Raw genomic sequence first — 17445 nt, forward strand, 5'->3', positions numbered from 1 at the left:
AGACACCCTACCCGCTGTGTTAGCACTCCAGCCCCTATGGCAGACACTTTTATTCTCTCTCTCTCTCTCTCTCTCTCTCTCTCTCTCTCTCTCTCTTTCTCTTGCATTGTGGTTTGCAATACAGGTACTGAAAATTTATCACGTATATTATTTTACTTTCAGCACTCAGTTCTTGTCCAAAAAATTTTTTTTTAAAAACGTGAAGTATTTTCCAGGAAAAAAATACAGTTTAGAGATTTTATCTTCTCATCTGCAGGCTGCAGTAAGAGACAAGAAAATTTTGACACTCTTGGGTGGTGGAACAGAGTGGGCCTTCTGGTCAACTTACAGAAGCATCTGCACTGGAGATACAACCACTTTGCCCAGACAAGGAATTATTTGAAAAGAATCTCACTTGGCAAAGGCAAGCTCTCCAAACCCAGTTGCAGACGTAACTGAAGTGCAAAGCAGAAACAGATGCTTCTAATTTCTCTCTTGCCTAAGAAAAATCACAGACGAATCATTAAGACAGGCAGGATTAGCTTTCAGTATAATAGGAAGCTAGGTTTTTCACGAGAATAATCCTTGACTTTCCAAGATGTGGTATGTTCTCAGTGTGATTCGAATGTTTCCTAACCTGCCAAATTCCATAGTGGGTGGTGACGTCTTCAACAGTGAGCATGCTCAAGAGGGCAGAGGTCTCTCTTAACTGAAAGACAGAGGGTCTGAGTGGCAGGACTTCATAGCCGAATCTGGATTATTGGTGATCTTTGATCTCCAATGCTTGATGAGTTCTCACTAGTCGGTGTTATGCATTTGCTTTCCTTAGTCTTATTTAGAACAAAAATCCAAAGTCATCAGCATAGGAGAAAAAGCATGCACAGGCAGTGTGGTGGTAAGTTATGCCCAGGCACTGGATATCATCCCTGTAGTTTATTAGCTGGAGGTTGGGGGACATTTCCCTTGAGGGCTCTTCACCTAGCTTTCCCTGTGTGTACAATGATGACACGAATGTCCCCCCTTCAGAATGGGTGTGGAGAGAAAGATAAATGCATGCAGATCCCTGGAATGGAAAAGATGCTTAAGAGCTCCTGTTACTCCACACAAGTCAGGTTCGTTTGGAACTAAGGGGCTTCCTAGGATGAGGGGTAAAACTGGGACAGTCTCAGGAGTTATGACAGGGAAGTAATTGCCATGGAACGCACAGACCTCACTTGTGCCTTGGAGACACCTGTCAGTTTGGGCGGAGAGGGAACATTCGAGAAAGCTGAGCCCCCACACTCTGCTCCTCTGCAGTGGCAGGTGTCCCTCACATCTCACACCTTTCTGCCGCTCGGGGAACTTCTCGGAAGCTTTCCCAGCACGAGCTGCCAAGTCGTTCCATTGGGGCAGAATGGACAGAAAAGAAAACATGCTTACATTTTTCCCCAGTGCCCATGAACTCTAAAACGCCCACTTCCTACAAAGCGAAATCTTTTATTCTGGTGACTAAATTTTAGCTAGAACTCAGAAGTAAAATCCCTTTCATCCTCAGGTGTGGCTTTTTGTGAATTCCCATAACAGCTTCAATACTTGTTTTGGAGAAAGATGGGAGCATTTGAAAACTACGAAAGATAAGTAACCACTTGGAGTAAGTTGGAATGAAGAGACAGAGAGAAAGATTCCTGGGAACGGGATCAGCTATGGCATGTTCATCCAGGAGTGCCGGGAATTTCTGGCAGTTCTGTGGCGTGGGGCCACTTCCAGTGATACTCAGTCTGGCACTGAGGGCCTGGCAGCTCACTGGTCAGCCTGGGGGTCCCGGGAGACACCAGAGCTGCCCTTGGGGCTGAGTGGGTTGCAGAGTTAGAAGCTGTGACCTCGTGTGCAAGGTACGTTCCTCAAGCTCTTTTCCTGGCCTGCTACTGTGTTTTAGAAGAGATACAGAGAGTTTCTAACACTTTATATCTTAGAAGAGATACAAAGAAGTTCCGCTTGAACAGTTCAATATTGTCTTTTGTTTTTTGTTTTTTTGGATCACACCTGGTGATGCACAGGGGTTACTCCTGGCTCTGCACTCAGGAATTACCTTTGCTGGTACTCAGGGGACCATATGGGATGCTCAGAATCGAACCTGGGTCGGCCACGTACAAGGCAAATGCCCTACCCACTGTGGTATTGCTCTAGCCCCCAAAAACAAATATTTTCTTAAGATTCTTTGGAAGCTATCGAAAAGTGAGATTTTTTTCTTCTATCCGAGATGGTGAAGTTCTAGAATGAATAGGAGACAAAAAAATCTCAAGGCTGGTTGGAGTCTTGGAGTTTGCTTCCCTGTTTCTCTTAATTTATAGATTCAATAGACTACCTGTGCTGTGTCAGCTCAATGACTTCAGAAAATCTTTTGTATAAACACCCACAAATGCTGATGCACACAGTTTTGTGCCGATCCTAAAGTCTCCCATGTTCCCCAAGATCACAAACCATGTTGACTTCAGCAATGGATAAAGAAGGCAAAGCTAGGGAGCAAATTCAGAATGACAACTGGACCCTGAGAGGTGTCTGCGTATCCATGCATCACCCACTGTCTGTCCTGAAGTCTTCTTACCAACCCGCATGCATAACTTTGCTGTTTCCTAAGGATTTATTCAGGCTTACCAGGAAGTGATTCAGTCTTGACTTTATTTTCTCCGGTGTAATCTTGGGTCAGTCATTTAACTTCTCTGAAGTTCATATGCAAAATCCCTGATATTCCCAGATTGGCAATGTAGGAGGTGGACCGCATAGCAGAATAAGCATATGATGAACATACCTTTAACTATCTAGAACTTTTGTATTTTGTTGGTGCTATATGCATATTGAATTTTATATTCTGTAGGTGGTATTTTATGCACTTGTTCTCTTTCCCAAATACATTGTAAGCACCTTGCATGAAGGATCAGGCAGAAATCCCTTTTAAGATTCAACAAGGTGTTAGGCACATGGTCAATACCCAAGGGAATTTTTATTTAATCCTCTTAGCAACCTTCAAATAGCTTGTTAATGATTGTGAAAATATAATAGAATGTTAAAAAGGAATTGCCCAGGTTTCAATAGAGGCTTAATATATATGATATAGTCTAGGAGTGAACCATTATATGGAAATTAAAAGCATGTTTTTTAAGAATAGTGATACAATATTATATGAAGAAAGGCAGGTATGTATTAGTAAATCTTATATATTACGAGCATGTATAAAAGTCAAGAAGGAAAAAATCTGGGAGGCTATGTATTAGAATATTAGCAATGGTTGATCGAGATAATCTGATTTACTTTCCTATCCTGTTCCTGCTTGTTTAATGATCTATAAGGAGCGTTGAATTACTTTGCATGCAGGGAAAAGAGAAAATCTGAAACTTTCTCTTGTGTAAGGTGGAGGGGCAAACTCCTTTCAAGCAAACGTTCTGAGGGTGCTCCCTTACTGCTTTAGGGAGAGTGACCCTGTCAGCTAGTTCCCACTGCACCGCACTCTGTGTAGTAACAGAGCAGGGAGTCTTGTCCTATTGAATTAATTGTTCACCTCAAATTTAAAATGAGTTGTGGAGAGAAAGGAGTCCCACAGGGGCTGAATTACTTATTCATAAGTCCCTTGTCAATGATCTTGTGATTTCAAGGTCCCGAACAGGGTTTCTCTACTGCATTATGCCATTAGGAAAGTGGCATGTCTTTGTGTATATTCTTTGAGAACCCCAAAAATACCTACTAAGGACAGAAAATTGTATGCCAGAACCCTGGTTCCAGATCAGACACCTATTTCAGACATCCCTGACCTCCAGAGCGTGCCCCTGATAGTCTAACATGCTGGTTCAGACTCAAGGTGACATAATTGAGCTCTGTGACCATAGGGAAACAGTTTATCTGCTCTCAGTTCCATCTGGAAAATGGAGAGGCTTGTCTCATCCACAGGGAGATGACAGAGATTCAGTCGCTCCCCCAACATAATACTGAAGACAACAGTTGTTGCGACTCCTACACAAGTAGCAGGTTTGGGGTGGGAGGAGCACAACTTGGATTATTAAGGAGCACCTCTTATTAGCTGTATGACCTTAGTGTTAATGAACCTGTCTGAGCCTCAGTCTTCATATCTGCAGAAAGGGGCCTACAAGGCCTTCTTCCAAAAGTGGGTTGAAAGAAGAGAGTTAGTATGTAACTAATGGGTTGTGTGACAAGTTGAAGAGTAGTTAAAAGGGGTGACCACAACCTGATGCCAGTCAACTACTGCCACCGGGGATCCAGAAGTGTGGTTCTTCTGTCAAATTTGATTTTAAGAATTACATAGGACACAGCAGTCAAGAGTCCCGGTGGGCACCACAACACCGAGGAATTCTCCGGCTCCATGCCAAGCAGATATCACTGGGTCACCCCAGATGGAGCAGGTGCAGTCTCCCTGCCTTCTCCATATGGAATCCTGGCAAACATGAGCTTTTACAAGCATGGCTCCAGTATGTGGGTATCAGGACTATTCCTCTGAAGCACGTGGCTGCTTATGCAGCCACATGACCTTTCCTGATATGCAAAATGAGCAATGAAAATAAATGATCTAGCATCTGTCCCTGGGAGGCAGGCATGAATGGTGGTGGGAACACCCGAGCAAAATATAATGCTCAAAACTAGAGAGAGAGTATCTGAGCAATTGTCTGCCGTAGAGGCAGGGTAAGGACTGGGATGTAAGTGGGGAGGATAATGGGGATATTGGTGGTGGGAAGTTTGCACTGGTGGAGGGATGGGTGATCAATCATTGTGTGGCTGAACATCAAACATGAAAGTTTTGTAACTGTATCTCATGGTGGCTCAATAAAAATTTTTTAAAATTACATAGAAAAATTACAGTCTTAATGTTGGCACACAGGGATTTTTCATGTCACCAGTGGTCAATTAGATTCTCATTTGTTTACCCATGCTCGCAGACATGGGATTGTACAGGGAGGGCAAGAAATTTGTATCCCACTCCTTCAACTGTGGGCTTGTCTTTATGACTTGTTTGGCCCATAGATGCAGCATGAGCAAATCCAGGTAGATGCAATTTGGAAGGCAGCTGTGCTAACCACTAGACCACCAATGCAACAGTGGTATATGCAATTTGGGCTAATTCCTTTTATTTCTTCTTCTGGGAGCCACATTCCCAGAAAGAGAACTAAATGGCTTACTTGAACCATGTTACTCCAGCTTTCCCAAATTTCATTAAAAAGGAAATTGTTTGTTGTTACATATTATTGTGATTCTGAGATTATTGCAAAGCAAGCCCAGATTATCTAGCACCCTTAGGTTCCCAGTTTGAACTGGCCAGAGAGAGCATTCCACAAGTGACCAGGACAGTGTGTACTTAAATGTTGTCTGTAGGGTAATTCTGGCCTCCACAATTATAAAGTGATTTTCATAGTTTATGGGAGTGTGAGCCCAATTGACATCCTACAAAATTTTTGTTTTGTGTTCATTTGGCATCTGAGAAACATATCCACGGTCGACCTATCTACCACTTATCTTGTAGACCTTCAAGGACAAATGTTACCTTAGTAGTGTCAGAGTTAGGCATAACCCTAATAGGATAATACATGGCAAAAATGATGGCATTAGAGTTGTTTTCTGCTCAGAAGTTTTAAAAGTATAACTATTTTACCAACATAGATGATAGAGATAATATATTAAGAATTCAGATGGGAACCATCAAACTTAAGAGATCTAGAGGAATCCAGATGCACTGTGAGGAGAATTCAACACCACCTTCTAGGAAAGTGCCAAGGAAGAAGCAGGAAGCGTGTGCATCTGGGCCCCGGAGGGAGGGAGGATAGATTCAGTCAGTTGGGAATGTAGCTCAGAGGAAGTGAGGACCAGCCTGGGCTTTTAGCACTGTCATTCAAAGATGGAGAACTTTGTTTACATAGGGTGGGAACAGCATTCTAAATGAGAAAGACATCTGCAAAGGTGCTTGTGAGATGAGTAGTTGGTGCATGTGAAGATACAACTGTCAGCTAACCTAGAGTCAGCTCTACATGGAGCCGTTGCTGAAGGCGGCTGTTGGTCATAATCCCTTACTCTGTGCATTCAGGGTTCTTCTCCCAACAGGATCTCAGTCTCCACGCCTTGCACCTGGACCACCCTGAGAACTGGCATATAAAAGTGTTGCCTTTCAATGCTGGGAATTATTATTTTGTGGTTTATTTTTTCTCTCTTGAAATGTGGGCTCTTAAAACACTCCCTTTCAGACATTACTTGAGTCTAAGAATCTCTTGAAGAGGCTACAAGATGGAATTCTACTCAACAGCCTTGGCTCAGCTCCCCGCTACCCCTCACTCCCATCTCTTTGTAGTCAGCAATGCGAGATCACCAGCTTTCATTCACAGCCTGGTCAAGGAGATGATTCAAGTCCCAGTCAATATCTGAGTCTTGAAGTGCAAACCACCGGGCAGAGAGCCATGCGATCTCAGAAGAGTAACGGATAATGAATGGTTCTCTTGAGGAAGCTTTGAATTAATTTGCTATGCAACAATTGCTCCCTGGAACAGGTATTAAGAGATTGTCCAGGGCATCATCTGTAACGGTTGTATGTTGGTGATGCCAAGGATTAACAAAAGAAAACCGAATGATAAGATGGGGTAGAAAAAAATATGGTGGTTTTCTTAGCAGTATGTAAGGAGCACTAATGTAGTTGCTTACCTATATTTCCTTTGGCCCTCTTCAACTGTATCTCATATTTCCCCCAAATGCTCATGTTCCAGGGTGGTGATACGGTGTTCTGGAAAGAATCCAGCCTTTGCAATGAAGGGAGATCCAGATTTGAATTCCAAGAGTGTCATCCATGAGCTATGAGAAGGTAAGTCACTGAATGGAGTTGACAAACTCTTTTCTTTGTAGGGACCACCCCTGGGAATGTCAGTGAACAAACCCATACTAATCATGAGCTTATTACTTAATCTATTGTCCCAGGCCTTAGAAGTGACCATTTGAAGTCAGCCCAGATGACCCTAGCATACTCATCGTAAGATGGCAGGCCCATTGCCTTGTGTTTGCCATCCCCTTTGTGGAGATGCTTTGGGAGGGCCATCACTCCACACATCCTGTGGCTGGACCCCACCCAGGGCTTCCCAGTATGTACAGGTAAAGGCAGCAGTTAGCTCCAACTCAGCAGTGAGATCTGGGCTCTGTAGCCTCCTTGTGTGAATCAGACTCCGGCCTGGACCCCTGAGAGGAGCTCACAGCTTCTTGGGGCTCTGAACTTTCCCTACGGTTTGTTTTCCTGATTCTGTAAAATTACTCAACCTCCATGGAGAACTTTCCTCAATTACTTGGGTGCCCTAAATCCTGGCCTCAGGCTCAACATGTGGCAATTCAACCATACAGTCCTTTTTTCAAACATTCTCTTTCCAGAATTTTATGAGATGATAAAGTTGCCTAGAACATAAGAGACAACTAATTTAAACAGATTTTCTTTCATCTTTATCATGGATACAAAGTGCAGAAACATGGGGAATATCCTTTTTTAATAAAACAAAATCTCTTCAGGTAAATTTCCTGTACTTTCTGTGTAACAAGTTTGGTGGAAAGTCAGGCCAATGAGGCTTGAACTGGGCAGATACTGGGGTTGGGGATGGCCAGTGATTCTCAGCCAAGCAGGGCGGCAATTCGATGCCAGGGTCCAAAGCGTGTAATGCTGCTCTGGCTTTTTGATTAAAGGGATTACTTGTCAGCACTGTCGGCCTAGCAGTGCTCAGAGTCTCCAACACTGAACTTGGCAAGGCTCAAGGGACCATGTAATTCTGGGGGTTCAAACATGGGTTGACCACATGCTACATATGTACCCTAATATTTGTAGTACCTCCTAGCCCTTGAATTTTCTTTTAAGGTAGGCATATTAGTGCTTGCTTTGTAGAGACAGTGCAACAATGCTTTGAACCTTTCACAGAGTTGTTTGGTGTGGAGTAAGACATTCACTCAAGGGAAGCCGTCCCTGCCCCTTGTCGGGGAATAAACTCAGGGAGTGTAGGCCAGGCCGACAGTCCCATCCTGCTGTTATTGGCAAACACAATGTCCAGCATAAGGAACATAGGGAAATAGTCCTTTGTCTGCCCAGTGAGAGGGAAAGGGATCACACATTATAAAAGTTTTCACAACTCTCCATTTGGATTTGGGCAAAATATCCAAGATCAGACTTTCTGATTCTTGTGGGCCAAGTTTTTCTTTTGGTGGTTTTGGTTCTTGGGGTCATAGCTAGTGAAGCTCAGGGGTAGTCCTAGCTCTGTGCTCAGGAATATTTTCTGATAATGCTAGGGGACCAAATGTAGGGTTGAGGATGGAACCAGGAGCAGCCACTCTCAAGGCAAGCACCCTAATCCCTTTACTAACTCTTTGTCCCAATGGGCGGAGTTTTGTATTTATTTAATGAATCACCAAACTCATTAGCATTGGTCATTAACATAGTTTATTATTGGCACACTTATCAGTAAAGCATACATAAAATACAGCTGTTATATAACACACGGAGCCACTGTGTCTTTACAGGTGTGAAGGAACATATTAATATGCAAATGGAAACTTAGTACTCATATAAAGTTTCACATAAATACACTGGCATTGCCCTCCAAGAAAAGTCCCCAGAAAAGAACCAGGCAAGGGCTTTACAAAATATTATACAAGAAATATACTATGAAAAGAAATAACAGTCAACTCAGGTACAATAAAAAAAACACAAGAAGGTTTTAGATTTATTAAACTGCTCACAAAAATTAATGGGTTACATGGCTTGAAAGTATTTGGATCAACAGCAATTTTACAAACGCATCAATTTTCAAGGGGCCAAGTATCTTTCTTTACATAAAAATTTGCATCAATGTCTTTGATGGCAAAAGACATTTCTTGTTTCAGCACTTGGGCTAAATTGAACCATCTTGGGTGCGGCAACCAAATGGACATCAGCTTGCCCATAAATTACCCTGTCGGGGCCCTCTTAGCTGTTACCCAATGAAAGCAAAGGTGAAGGGAAAAAATATATATAGGTACATTTAAATTACTTTCCAAAAGCTGATTTTTTTCTTTTCTTTTTTTACTGAAACAAGAAACTCTCAGATGCAAGTCAAAAAGCAGAAAATATTTTACAATATTAAAAAGTCATTTTTTTTTGTTAGTTTTTTTGTCAGTGAGACCTGAGCACTGAGGGTTTGACAATAGGGCTTTTTTTTTTTTTTGGATGCAGGGATAGGAAATTCAACACAGACACGAGGTTCCCGCTGTGCCAAAGAAGAGCTAGCTTTTGCTCTGCTTCTAATTACGATCAGTGCCAGTATCTGCGTTTACCTGCGAAGGCCTCCAGAGAAGGGGCACGGCGCTTGTTTGGGACGATCCTCTCAATTAAAACGAGAAACAAACAACACGAAACTCGGATTGCTGTGGTTCAGAGAGATGCGCGTGGGAAAGTGTTTCGTTCTCTTCTTCCTCTCCTGTCAGTGAAGATGGGCAAGTCGGAGCCTTTGGAGCAAGGAGGTGGGTTTCTTACTGGGAGGCCTGGGGTGGGGGGTTTTCTGATTTGGTCTCTTGGGTGGCAGGTGGTTTACTGTTCCACGGGCTGCTGTTCCCCAGGGCGGGTGAATTGTTGAAGTCTTCCTCGTCGTCCATGCCGTTGGCCGCATCATACTGCGTGTTTTCTAATCTAGTGATTAGCCTTTCGTCCTCGTCCCCAAACTCACCTCCCATCAGAGTTGGCTCTCCTACCACCATCACATCCTGTGAACAGCAGCTGACATTATTACAGGGAAACTTGGGGAGAGAGAAGCTCAGCTTAAAACAACAGTGGGAGGAGCTGGGGTGCTAGGACAAGATACACGTGTGTGCACTGGACACCGGGGCCAAGTCTCAATGTCGGGGGGCTGAGACGCATATTGGATTTCTACGGGCAATAAACATCGCCTCCTGACGGGTTACAACCACGCGAGTTTATGTCCTTAGGGTGCGGCCTGACACCGGAGAACGAGCAATGCTAGCAATCTGCAGAAATAAAAAAATGGATTTTTCAAAATTAAGAAAATCCACGCTTTGAACTTGCCGACATGGGGGACTTGTGCGCGGGTGGTGGAATGTTTTTTTTTTTTTTTTGTGGGTGCTTATCAATGCCTCCAAAAATCTACCACTGTCGCTTAGGGTCTCTGCTGGCTCTGGAAACTAGCCACGGCCAGCTTAGGAGGCCGTGCTGCCATGTCCTCCGAGTCATTCCGAATGGCACCTCCTCTGTCCCAAGGATGGCATAATTGAAGACAGAAACTCTTTTCTCTCCTCAGCCGGGCCCTTTTATGCAGCCAATATCCTTGACATTCTGCTACTTAATTATGGTAATTAATTTAGGCAAAGTTTTCGATAAAAACAATGTTCACACTGATTTGACAATTTGCATAGCTAATTAAGTCATTAGCAAAAACCTGCTGATTGCCAACAAGCCCTGAATTTACCATCTGTTATTTCATGGTGCCTGTCACCTATTCCCGCGCAGGCAACCCTGCCACCAATCTGGGCAGTAAAGAGAACCAGGCTGTCCAGCTGGTGCCATGGAAGGAAGATGAAGAGCGCTAATTATAATTACACCGAGGAAACGGGTAGCCAGCAGAAATGGAAGCGGGCAAGAAGAATCCATCTAATCACGCCTTGAAGTACAAATTGTCCTTCCATGCCAATGTGGGAGCCACCTACTCTGGCCAGGGGCAGAGTAGAGGCACGGGACAGGGCTGCAGGCACAGAGCTAGCTCGAGACTCTGTACAAGAGGGTCCTGGGGAGGGGGGGGGAGGGGGGCGGGGCATGAGGTGCGGTCTGCGGGGCAGGCTGTGAGCCACTGTCTGTCAAAGAACGTGGCTCGAGGAAGAGCACCCAACAGCTAGGAGTCTTACGGGGCTGGAGAATGTAGAGCCGGCCAGATGCTTCGGGATTTATAAGGATGCACTTCCGGAGGGGGAGACTAATTCTACAGAATGCCCCACTGGACAAAAGTCCTCAGCATGGGCAAGATGAAAGGCTTTCTTGGGACAGGACCCTGAGAAACAGGCGAAGGTCTGGTGGCCCTCAGCAGCCTTTCCAGACTCTTGAAGGTGTCGTATTGGAAAAAAATAAAATCCCTTTATTACCATCTGGTTTGTTTGGGAGTAGGAAACCTTGTTCGATGGATTGATTGATTGATACCTCGAGAATAACGGGCAGATAATCACTGGCCTTCCAAGCTGTGTTTTCTGATGAATCAGATGGAAAAGGACTTTCAAGAGACACTAAGGAAATGAAGCAAATGATTTAAATATGCGCAGGGAAAACTCAGCAATACGGGCACAGGCAGAGTCTCCGTGTTGATTTCTCAGGACCTACTGATTAGGGAGCCAAGAGTCCCACTGTGGAAGGAGATTCCCTGAAGGCGAGGTGCAAAAGAGATGCAAACTCTGTGACCCGACAGGATTCCAGGTGTCTGGTGGTCTCTGAACATGTTATTGGGTCAAGCAGGGCAGCTGCTTGTGATTCACTGGGGATGTTCCTGACAAAAAGTGCCCCTGGGGAGATAGTGCTCCTGCTTACGTACCAATGTGCATGGAGAGAACAGAGCAAGACTGGGCAGAAGACAACGTGAGAGTTTTGATTTCTGGACTCAAGTGCAGCCTGCGTGCACAGGGCAGGAGAAGGACGCGAGAACCCACCCTGGGGTGCTCTCTGCATTAGTATTGTGAGTACAAGATCATGGAGAGGGTCTGCGCTTGTAGCAGGAGGAGAGCAGAGTGGGGCAGAAGCAGAGGGGAAGAGGGGCAGCCAACTGAAGCAGGATGTTAGGGGAAAGTTCCCGAGCCTCCAGATGTCTTCATTGTTTCAACTAACAGCAGTTCTTCAAGGAGAATGCTATGGAAAATGTGACTCTGATTCCTTCAAATGGGACTGATACGGGCTTGCCAAAAATGATGGGTCTCTTTGTTCTTGAAAGAGCTGGAAAAGATGGCCAGGCATGGACATTCCGAAGCAGCCTACATTGTTTAGAGATGCCACGTTGGCCTGATGCTAAAAGAATCCTTTGCTGGCTATATGACTCATGCACGGGTGTGTATGTGTGCACGTGTGTGCACACATGTATGTATGTGAACGAGTCACCGATGGCATAAAAGAAATTTGTTGACAGGGGGTTCAACTGAGGGGGGTCATGCACAAGGGTGAGCCCAGTTCTAAACCCTTAGGAGAGGGGTTCTCTGGTGAGGCCATCTAGATTGGTTTTCTTTATGTGACATAAACAGACACAAGACGCAAATTCGGGGCTGCCTCTCCCTAGAGGATGTTGACATCATTTCCCCACCACCCCCATGTGTAGAAACCCCCCCAACAATCAACATCGGCAGTGAGTGCATTTCCTTCCCATCTCTGCTAGCTCAAGTGTCCCGCAGGAGGCAAGATCCGAGTGCTCAAGACTCGTGTGCCCTCGGCTCCCCACGAGGCAGATCTCTGCCTGAGGGGCCACCGCTCTTGCCCCTGTCACAGCTTCTGACTCATCCCCCGTGCAAGGACCACCAACCTCTGAGGAGGACTGGAAGTGACTCCTTTCAGGGCCCCTCAATGCTTCTCCTTAAATTGGCCAGAAGGGGTCACTGCTGTTGAATGACACAGGTCTCCATCCCTCCCAGAGTTGAGGCTGCAGTTCGGGATCGCTCCTAGCCCCTGCTCATGGAGTGAGAAGCAGAATCCAAGGATTAAACCCTAGTCTTCGGCCCACGCACGCACACTTGCTGCTGTGACAGTTTAAGCAAGCAGAGACCCCCGGCTGTGGTCTGAGTGATGCCCCCCAAATCCCTTTCTGCCTCTGCACGCAGCAGTCATATCTGAAGATAAAGTTCTGTTGAAGGAGCACCTGACATCCTGTGGAGAGTTCAGCTGACGGGGGGGGGGGGGGAGGGCGGGCGCAAAGATGTGATCAGACAAGCCAGCCAAGGCTTCCCACTGAGCATCCATCCGACTAGAGTCCAAACACACGCATGCGCCTTTCCACGCTGGTTGTCTGCCCCGTCCCACCCACCTGGGCAGTTTACTTCTCTGCAACATCTCCCATGGCCTGCGTGAGCACAGGGCGGGAATCTGACTCTCGCTTTCAGTGACTCCCTCATCATTACCATCCCCAAAGGGTCTCTTGACATTGAATATAAACCCTTGACATTGAAAAAAAAAAACCCTTTCAGCACTTGACTCAGCCACAAAAATTGCAGTTGGTTTGGAGGACAGGGACATAATAAACTCGGGAAATGAATAAAACCCAAACCTAGATGCTCTTTAAAATAAATTGGAAATGATTCCAGCTAAGCCAGGTCTGTCTGAGTGGACAGTGTGGCTCTCTTCACCGGGACAGACCTGAGCAATGGAAGACCCATCAGACCCAGTTTGGGCCGAAGACCCTCCTCAGCACGGAGCCCCATGAACTGGCCCTTAGGAAACTGAGCTGGCAGGAGGGAGGAATCTCCTTTGCCATTCTCTACCAGACACCGAGCAATTCCCCTTTGAAGCTTGGTATGGTAGAGTCCTGGCTCAGAGTGACCATAGCAGGTCAGCAAACATCAGTTGAACTGACCTGGATTTGGGTCACAGTTTCTGAATGCATCCTCTCGACTGTCCCATTCATTAGAGGCAACTAACAAAAGTCAATACCCAAGACTCCAGGGTTGGCTTGTTAAATGGGCGATTGATTGAGTGGCCCTTGAGTTCATTTACTTATTTCTCAGGCTGTTTGCTTTTTCCAAACCAGGAAGTGGACACAGCTTTTCAGTACCTCAGTGAAAAGACCATTTCCCCTCCTTGAGTCATCCCTTGTTCTTTAGAGGTGACAGTGTGGTTCGGAATACACAGGTGATTCTGGCATTATTTTGGATTCTAATTCCTAGTTGTCCTCAATTTAAAAGGCTATAGGCTGGTCCCTCTCCACAAAGTTCTTTCTTTCTAACAACGTGGGAATAAAACCCGGATCCTCTGCGGACTGGACAGAGGACCAGAGATGCATCCCCCTGACCCAGTAATTCTCAGGGATGGACAGGGTTGGTTTGAACCTGAGAAAGTGAGCCGTCAGAAGTGGGGGCGGGGGACAGGGTGTCGGGGAACAGGTGGGGGACAAATCTGGAAGACACATTTGGAAGAAAGTGGAGAAAGCCCATGAACGGAAGGCTCCTTCTCACATGGAGAGAGATGAAGCAGGACCCAGAGCGGGGAGAGGACCACAGACCCGGGGGAGAAGGAACGTGTGCACGGATGGGGGGGAGGATCAGATTTGTGAGGGGAGTGACAAGAAAGAGGTCACATTTTTGAAGACAGAGTATCTGCAGGCGCCACCAAAGTGTCAGAATGCAGAGGATGGCACACATTCGAGACAGGACAGGGGACAGGACAGGAGGGGAGGTGATCGTGGAAGGGGAAAGAGACGAGGCATGCTCCAAGGGGCGTGAGATCTAAAAGCCTTCGGAGCTAACGCTGGGTTGGGAGCTGTTTGGAGTCTGGAAGGAAGGAGGCAGAAGGAGAGACGGGGCAAGAACTCACTGCAGGGAATCACTGCCACAGCCCCCAGCAGGGAGCGGGGAGGACAAAGGGGGCCCTTCCAAAGGCACCCCATTCCTGGCCAAGACTCAGAAACCAAAGGAAGGGGTCCTCAGAACTGAGTCCTAACCTGGCCTGATCCTCCCTCTAAGATCCGGAAACAGAGAAGGTGAAAACTCCCCGCCCATGGTTTTACTAGGGGGAGCTAGTTACTGGAGTCTGCCTCTGGGAGGGGGCCCCGTGTTGGAAGCGCCGGATGTCTGAGCATCAGGAGCCAGGTTCTGGGGCAGCCCGGGGTCTCCGGCGAGGGTGCCCAGAGCGCCTCTGTGCCACCAGGCATGCTGCTAAGTGATGTTTTAATTAAACCTGCAGTGACGTATCTCCTGTCTGGGACGCTGATGGCTTTTTTTGATTCAGGTCCCACAGCTGTGCTGACTCTGACCATTTCTTCCTCACTCCCTGGCTGCCCGGGCAGGCGCTGGACGCAGCACGTCCCTCCCCGCCGCCCCTCCACCTGCCTGCCCACCCGGCCCTCCCCTGCCCGGGGTCTGCGGCTGTGGGACGGGGAGGCGGGCAGAGGCGGGGTTGAGCCTAAGAGCAAGGTGAGACTTACAGGTACCTGACTGGACAGACTCAGGTTGGCGGCCGCGCTCTTCTTCTTGCCGCCGGTGCTGTTGCTGGCGTTGCCCGCGCTACTGTTGGACGTGCTGCTCGTGGAGTTCTTCCGTTTCCTCCGCTTAGTCGTCGGTTGCCTGGTGGGTTCTGCTGCAGTATGCAGAGAGGAGGATCAGCTCCGGGGCGCCCAGCACCCTGCCCATCTAACCCCGCCCGTGGGCGCACCCAGCACCCTGCCCGTCTAACCCCGCCCCATGGGAGCACCCAGCACCCTGCCCATCTAACCCCGCCCCACAGGAGCACCTAGCACCCTGCCCGTCTAACCTAGAGCCCCACTGAAGATCTCTCCCCCCTCCCTCCCCCTCCCTCTCCTCTCTTCCCCCCTCTTCTTCTTGTCTCTTCTCACCTCTCCCCTCCTCTTTTTCTCTCCACTCTCTCTGGTCTCCTCCGTCTTCCCTTCTTCTTCCATCTGTTTTCCTCACCTCCTCTTTTCCTCTCCTCCTCTCCTCTCCCCTCCCCTGCCCTTCCTTCCCTTCACAGAACTTCCCAACTCCTCTTCTTCCCTGCCTGTCCCATCCTCTGCTCTCCCCTCCCCTTTTCCCTTCCTCCCCTCCCCTCCCCTCCCCTCCCCTCCCCTCCCCTCCCCTCCCCTCCCCTCCCCTCCCCTCTCCTCTCCTCTCCTCTCCTCTCCTCTCCTCTCCTCTCCTCTCCTCTCCTCTCCTCTCCTCTCCTCTCCTCTCCTCTCCTCTCCTCTCCTCTCCTCTCCTCTCCTCTCCTCCTCACCTAACTTCCCAACTACTCTTCTCTCTTTCCCTCCCTTCCCTTCCCCTCCCTTCCCTCTTGGATCACACCCAACTCCTGGACATACTCGGCACTGTGCTCAGGGGTCATTTCGAAGGGCCATATGTGGCACCAGGGATCAAACTGCAGTCAACTGCATGTAAGACAAGTGCTTTACTTGCTGTACTATCTCCCTGGACCCCCATTTCTTCACATGTTACACAAAAACAAAAGGCCACAATGTATTTTTAACACAAAATGGATGCCATGTTATTTTTCCCTAAAGTGATTTGCATTTCATTTTTCTTTCTGATTTTATAGGTGGGACTATAATCTAGTCATAAGACTTGGGGGATGAGTTACAAATACTTTCATACTTGAATTGAAATTTTATTACTTCCCATGAGAAAATCTGGGGTAAATATTTTTCTGCAACCAACCAACCTTCTTTTAATAACAAAAAAAGGGCTGCGGGTTCCTTGGAGGTGTGTGGGAAAGAGAAGTATAAACTTAGTTGAGTGCATCGGTGTGTAACGGAATCATCTACTGGTTATGTACTGTATCACAGCAGAGCCTACCCATGGCCCCTCTCTAGCTTCTCCACCAGAAATACTCAAGGAAAACAAAGCTAAGCTTCTCAGCTATGAAGTGGAAAGTTAAGGATTCACAAACAGTAGAAATATCCATAATTTGGACTCTGATGTTTAAAGAATGAAGCTGATTTCAAAACCTCTGGGGAATATTTTTTATTTTATTTTATTTTTTAAAAATTGAACTATGAGATAGAGCATTACAAAGTGTTCATGACTGGGTTTCAGTCATACAGTGTTCTAACACCCATCCCTCCACCAGTGTAATTTCCTAGCACCAGTGTCCCCCATTTCCTATCACCTTCCCTAATCCCCCCCCACCCCAGCCTGCGTCTATGGCAGGCACCTTTCTTTTCTCTCTCTCTCTTTCTATTTCTCATTTTAGGCATTATGGTTTGCAACAGATGCTGGAAGGTTATTATGTATATCCCTTTACCTACTTTCAATACTTGGTTCTTGTCCAGAGTGATCATTTCCAACTATTGTTGTCATATTGGACCCTCCTCTATCTTAACTACCCTCCACCCACTGGAGAATATGCTTAATATACTATAGCCAACAGAGTAATAGAGGAGAATCTGATTAATTTTAAAAATTCTATTTAACAGTAAAAAGAAAATTATTTATTTTGGTTTCTTGGGCCACATCTGACAGTGCTCAGGCCTTATTATCCCTGTTTCTGTACTCAGGAATCATTCCTGGCAGGCTTTGGGGGACCATATGTGGTGCTAGCGATGGAACCCAGATTGGCTGTGTGCAAGGCAAGCTCCCTAATAACTGTTCTATTGCTCCAGCCCCAGGAAAGATATTTTAGACCTGAGAGATGAGCAGCATCATTGGGGGTGGGGTGTGTGTGTTTTGTTTGAAGGTCACCTTTAGCAGTGCTCTGGCAGTGGGACATATTCTCAGGCAGTGGGACAGTGCTCTGGATCTTCTCCTGGGGGTGCTGGGAATCAA

At 46.7% G+C, this 17445-nt stretch overlaps 1 protein-coding gene across 10 annotated transcripts in view; it reads right to left on the reverse strand.

Moving 5' to 3' along the window:
- Positions 1-8387: 8387 nt before the first annotated feature.
- LDB2 (LIM domain binding 2) overlaps positions 8388-17445 on the reverse strand; it is a 356217-nt gene continuing 347159 nt past the window's right edge. The window contains exons 7-9 of one of the 10 annotated variants that reach the window (XM_055137860.1): positions 15117-15265; positions 12507-12649; positions 9572-9708 (exon numbers count right to left, since the gene is read on the reverse strand). In XM_055137860.1, coding sequence (XP_054993835.1) covers positions 12545-12649; positions 15117-15265 — 254 coding nt within the window. In that variant the 3' untranslated portion in view covers positions 9572-9708; positions 12507-12544. The other 9 variants (XM_055137862.1, XM_004616534.2, XM_055137859.1 and 6 more) reach the window with 9 other exon arrangements.

The sequence above is a fragment of the Sorex araneus genome, chromosome 5 (assembly GCF_027595985.1).
Source record: "Sorex araneus isolate mSorAra2 chromosome 5, mSorAra2.pri, whole genome shotgun sequence".
NCBI classification, from domain to species: Eukaryota; Metazoa; Chordata; class Mammalia; order Eulipotyphla; family Soricidae; genus Sorex; species Sorex araneus.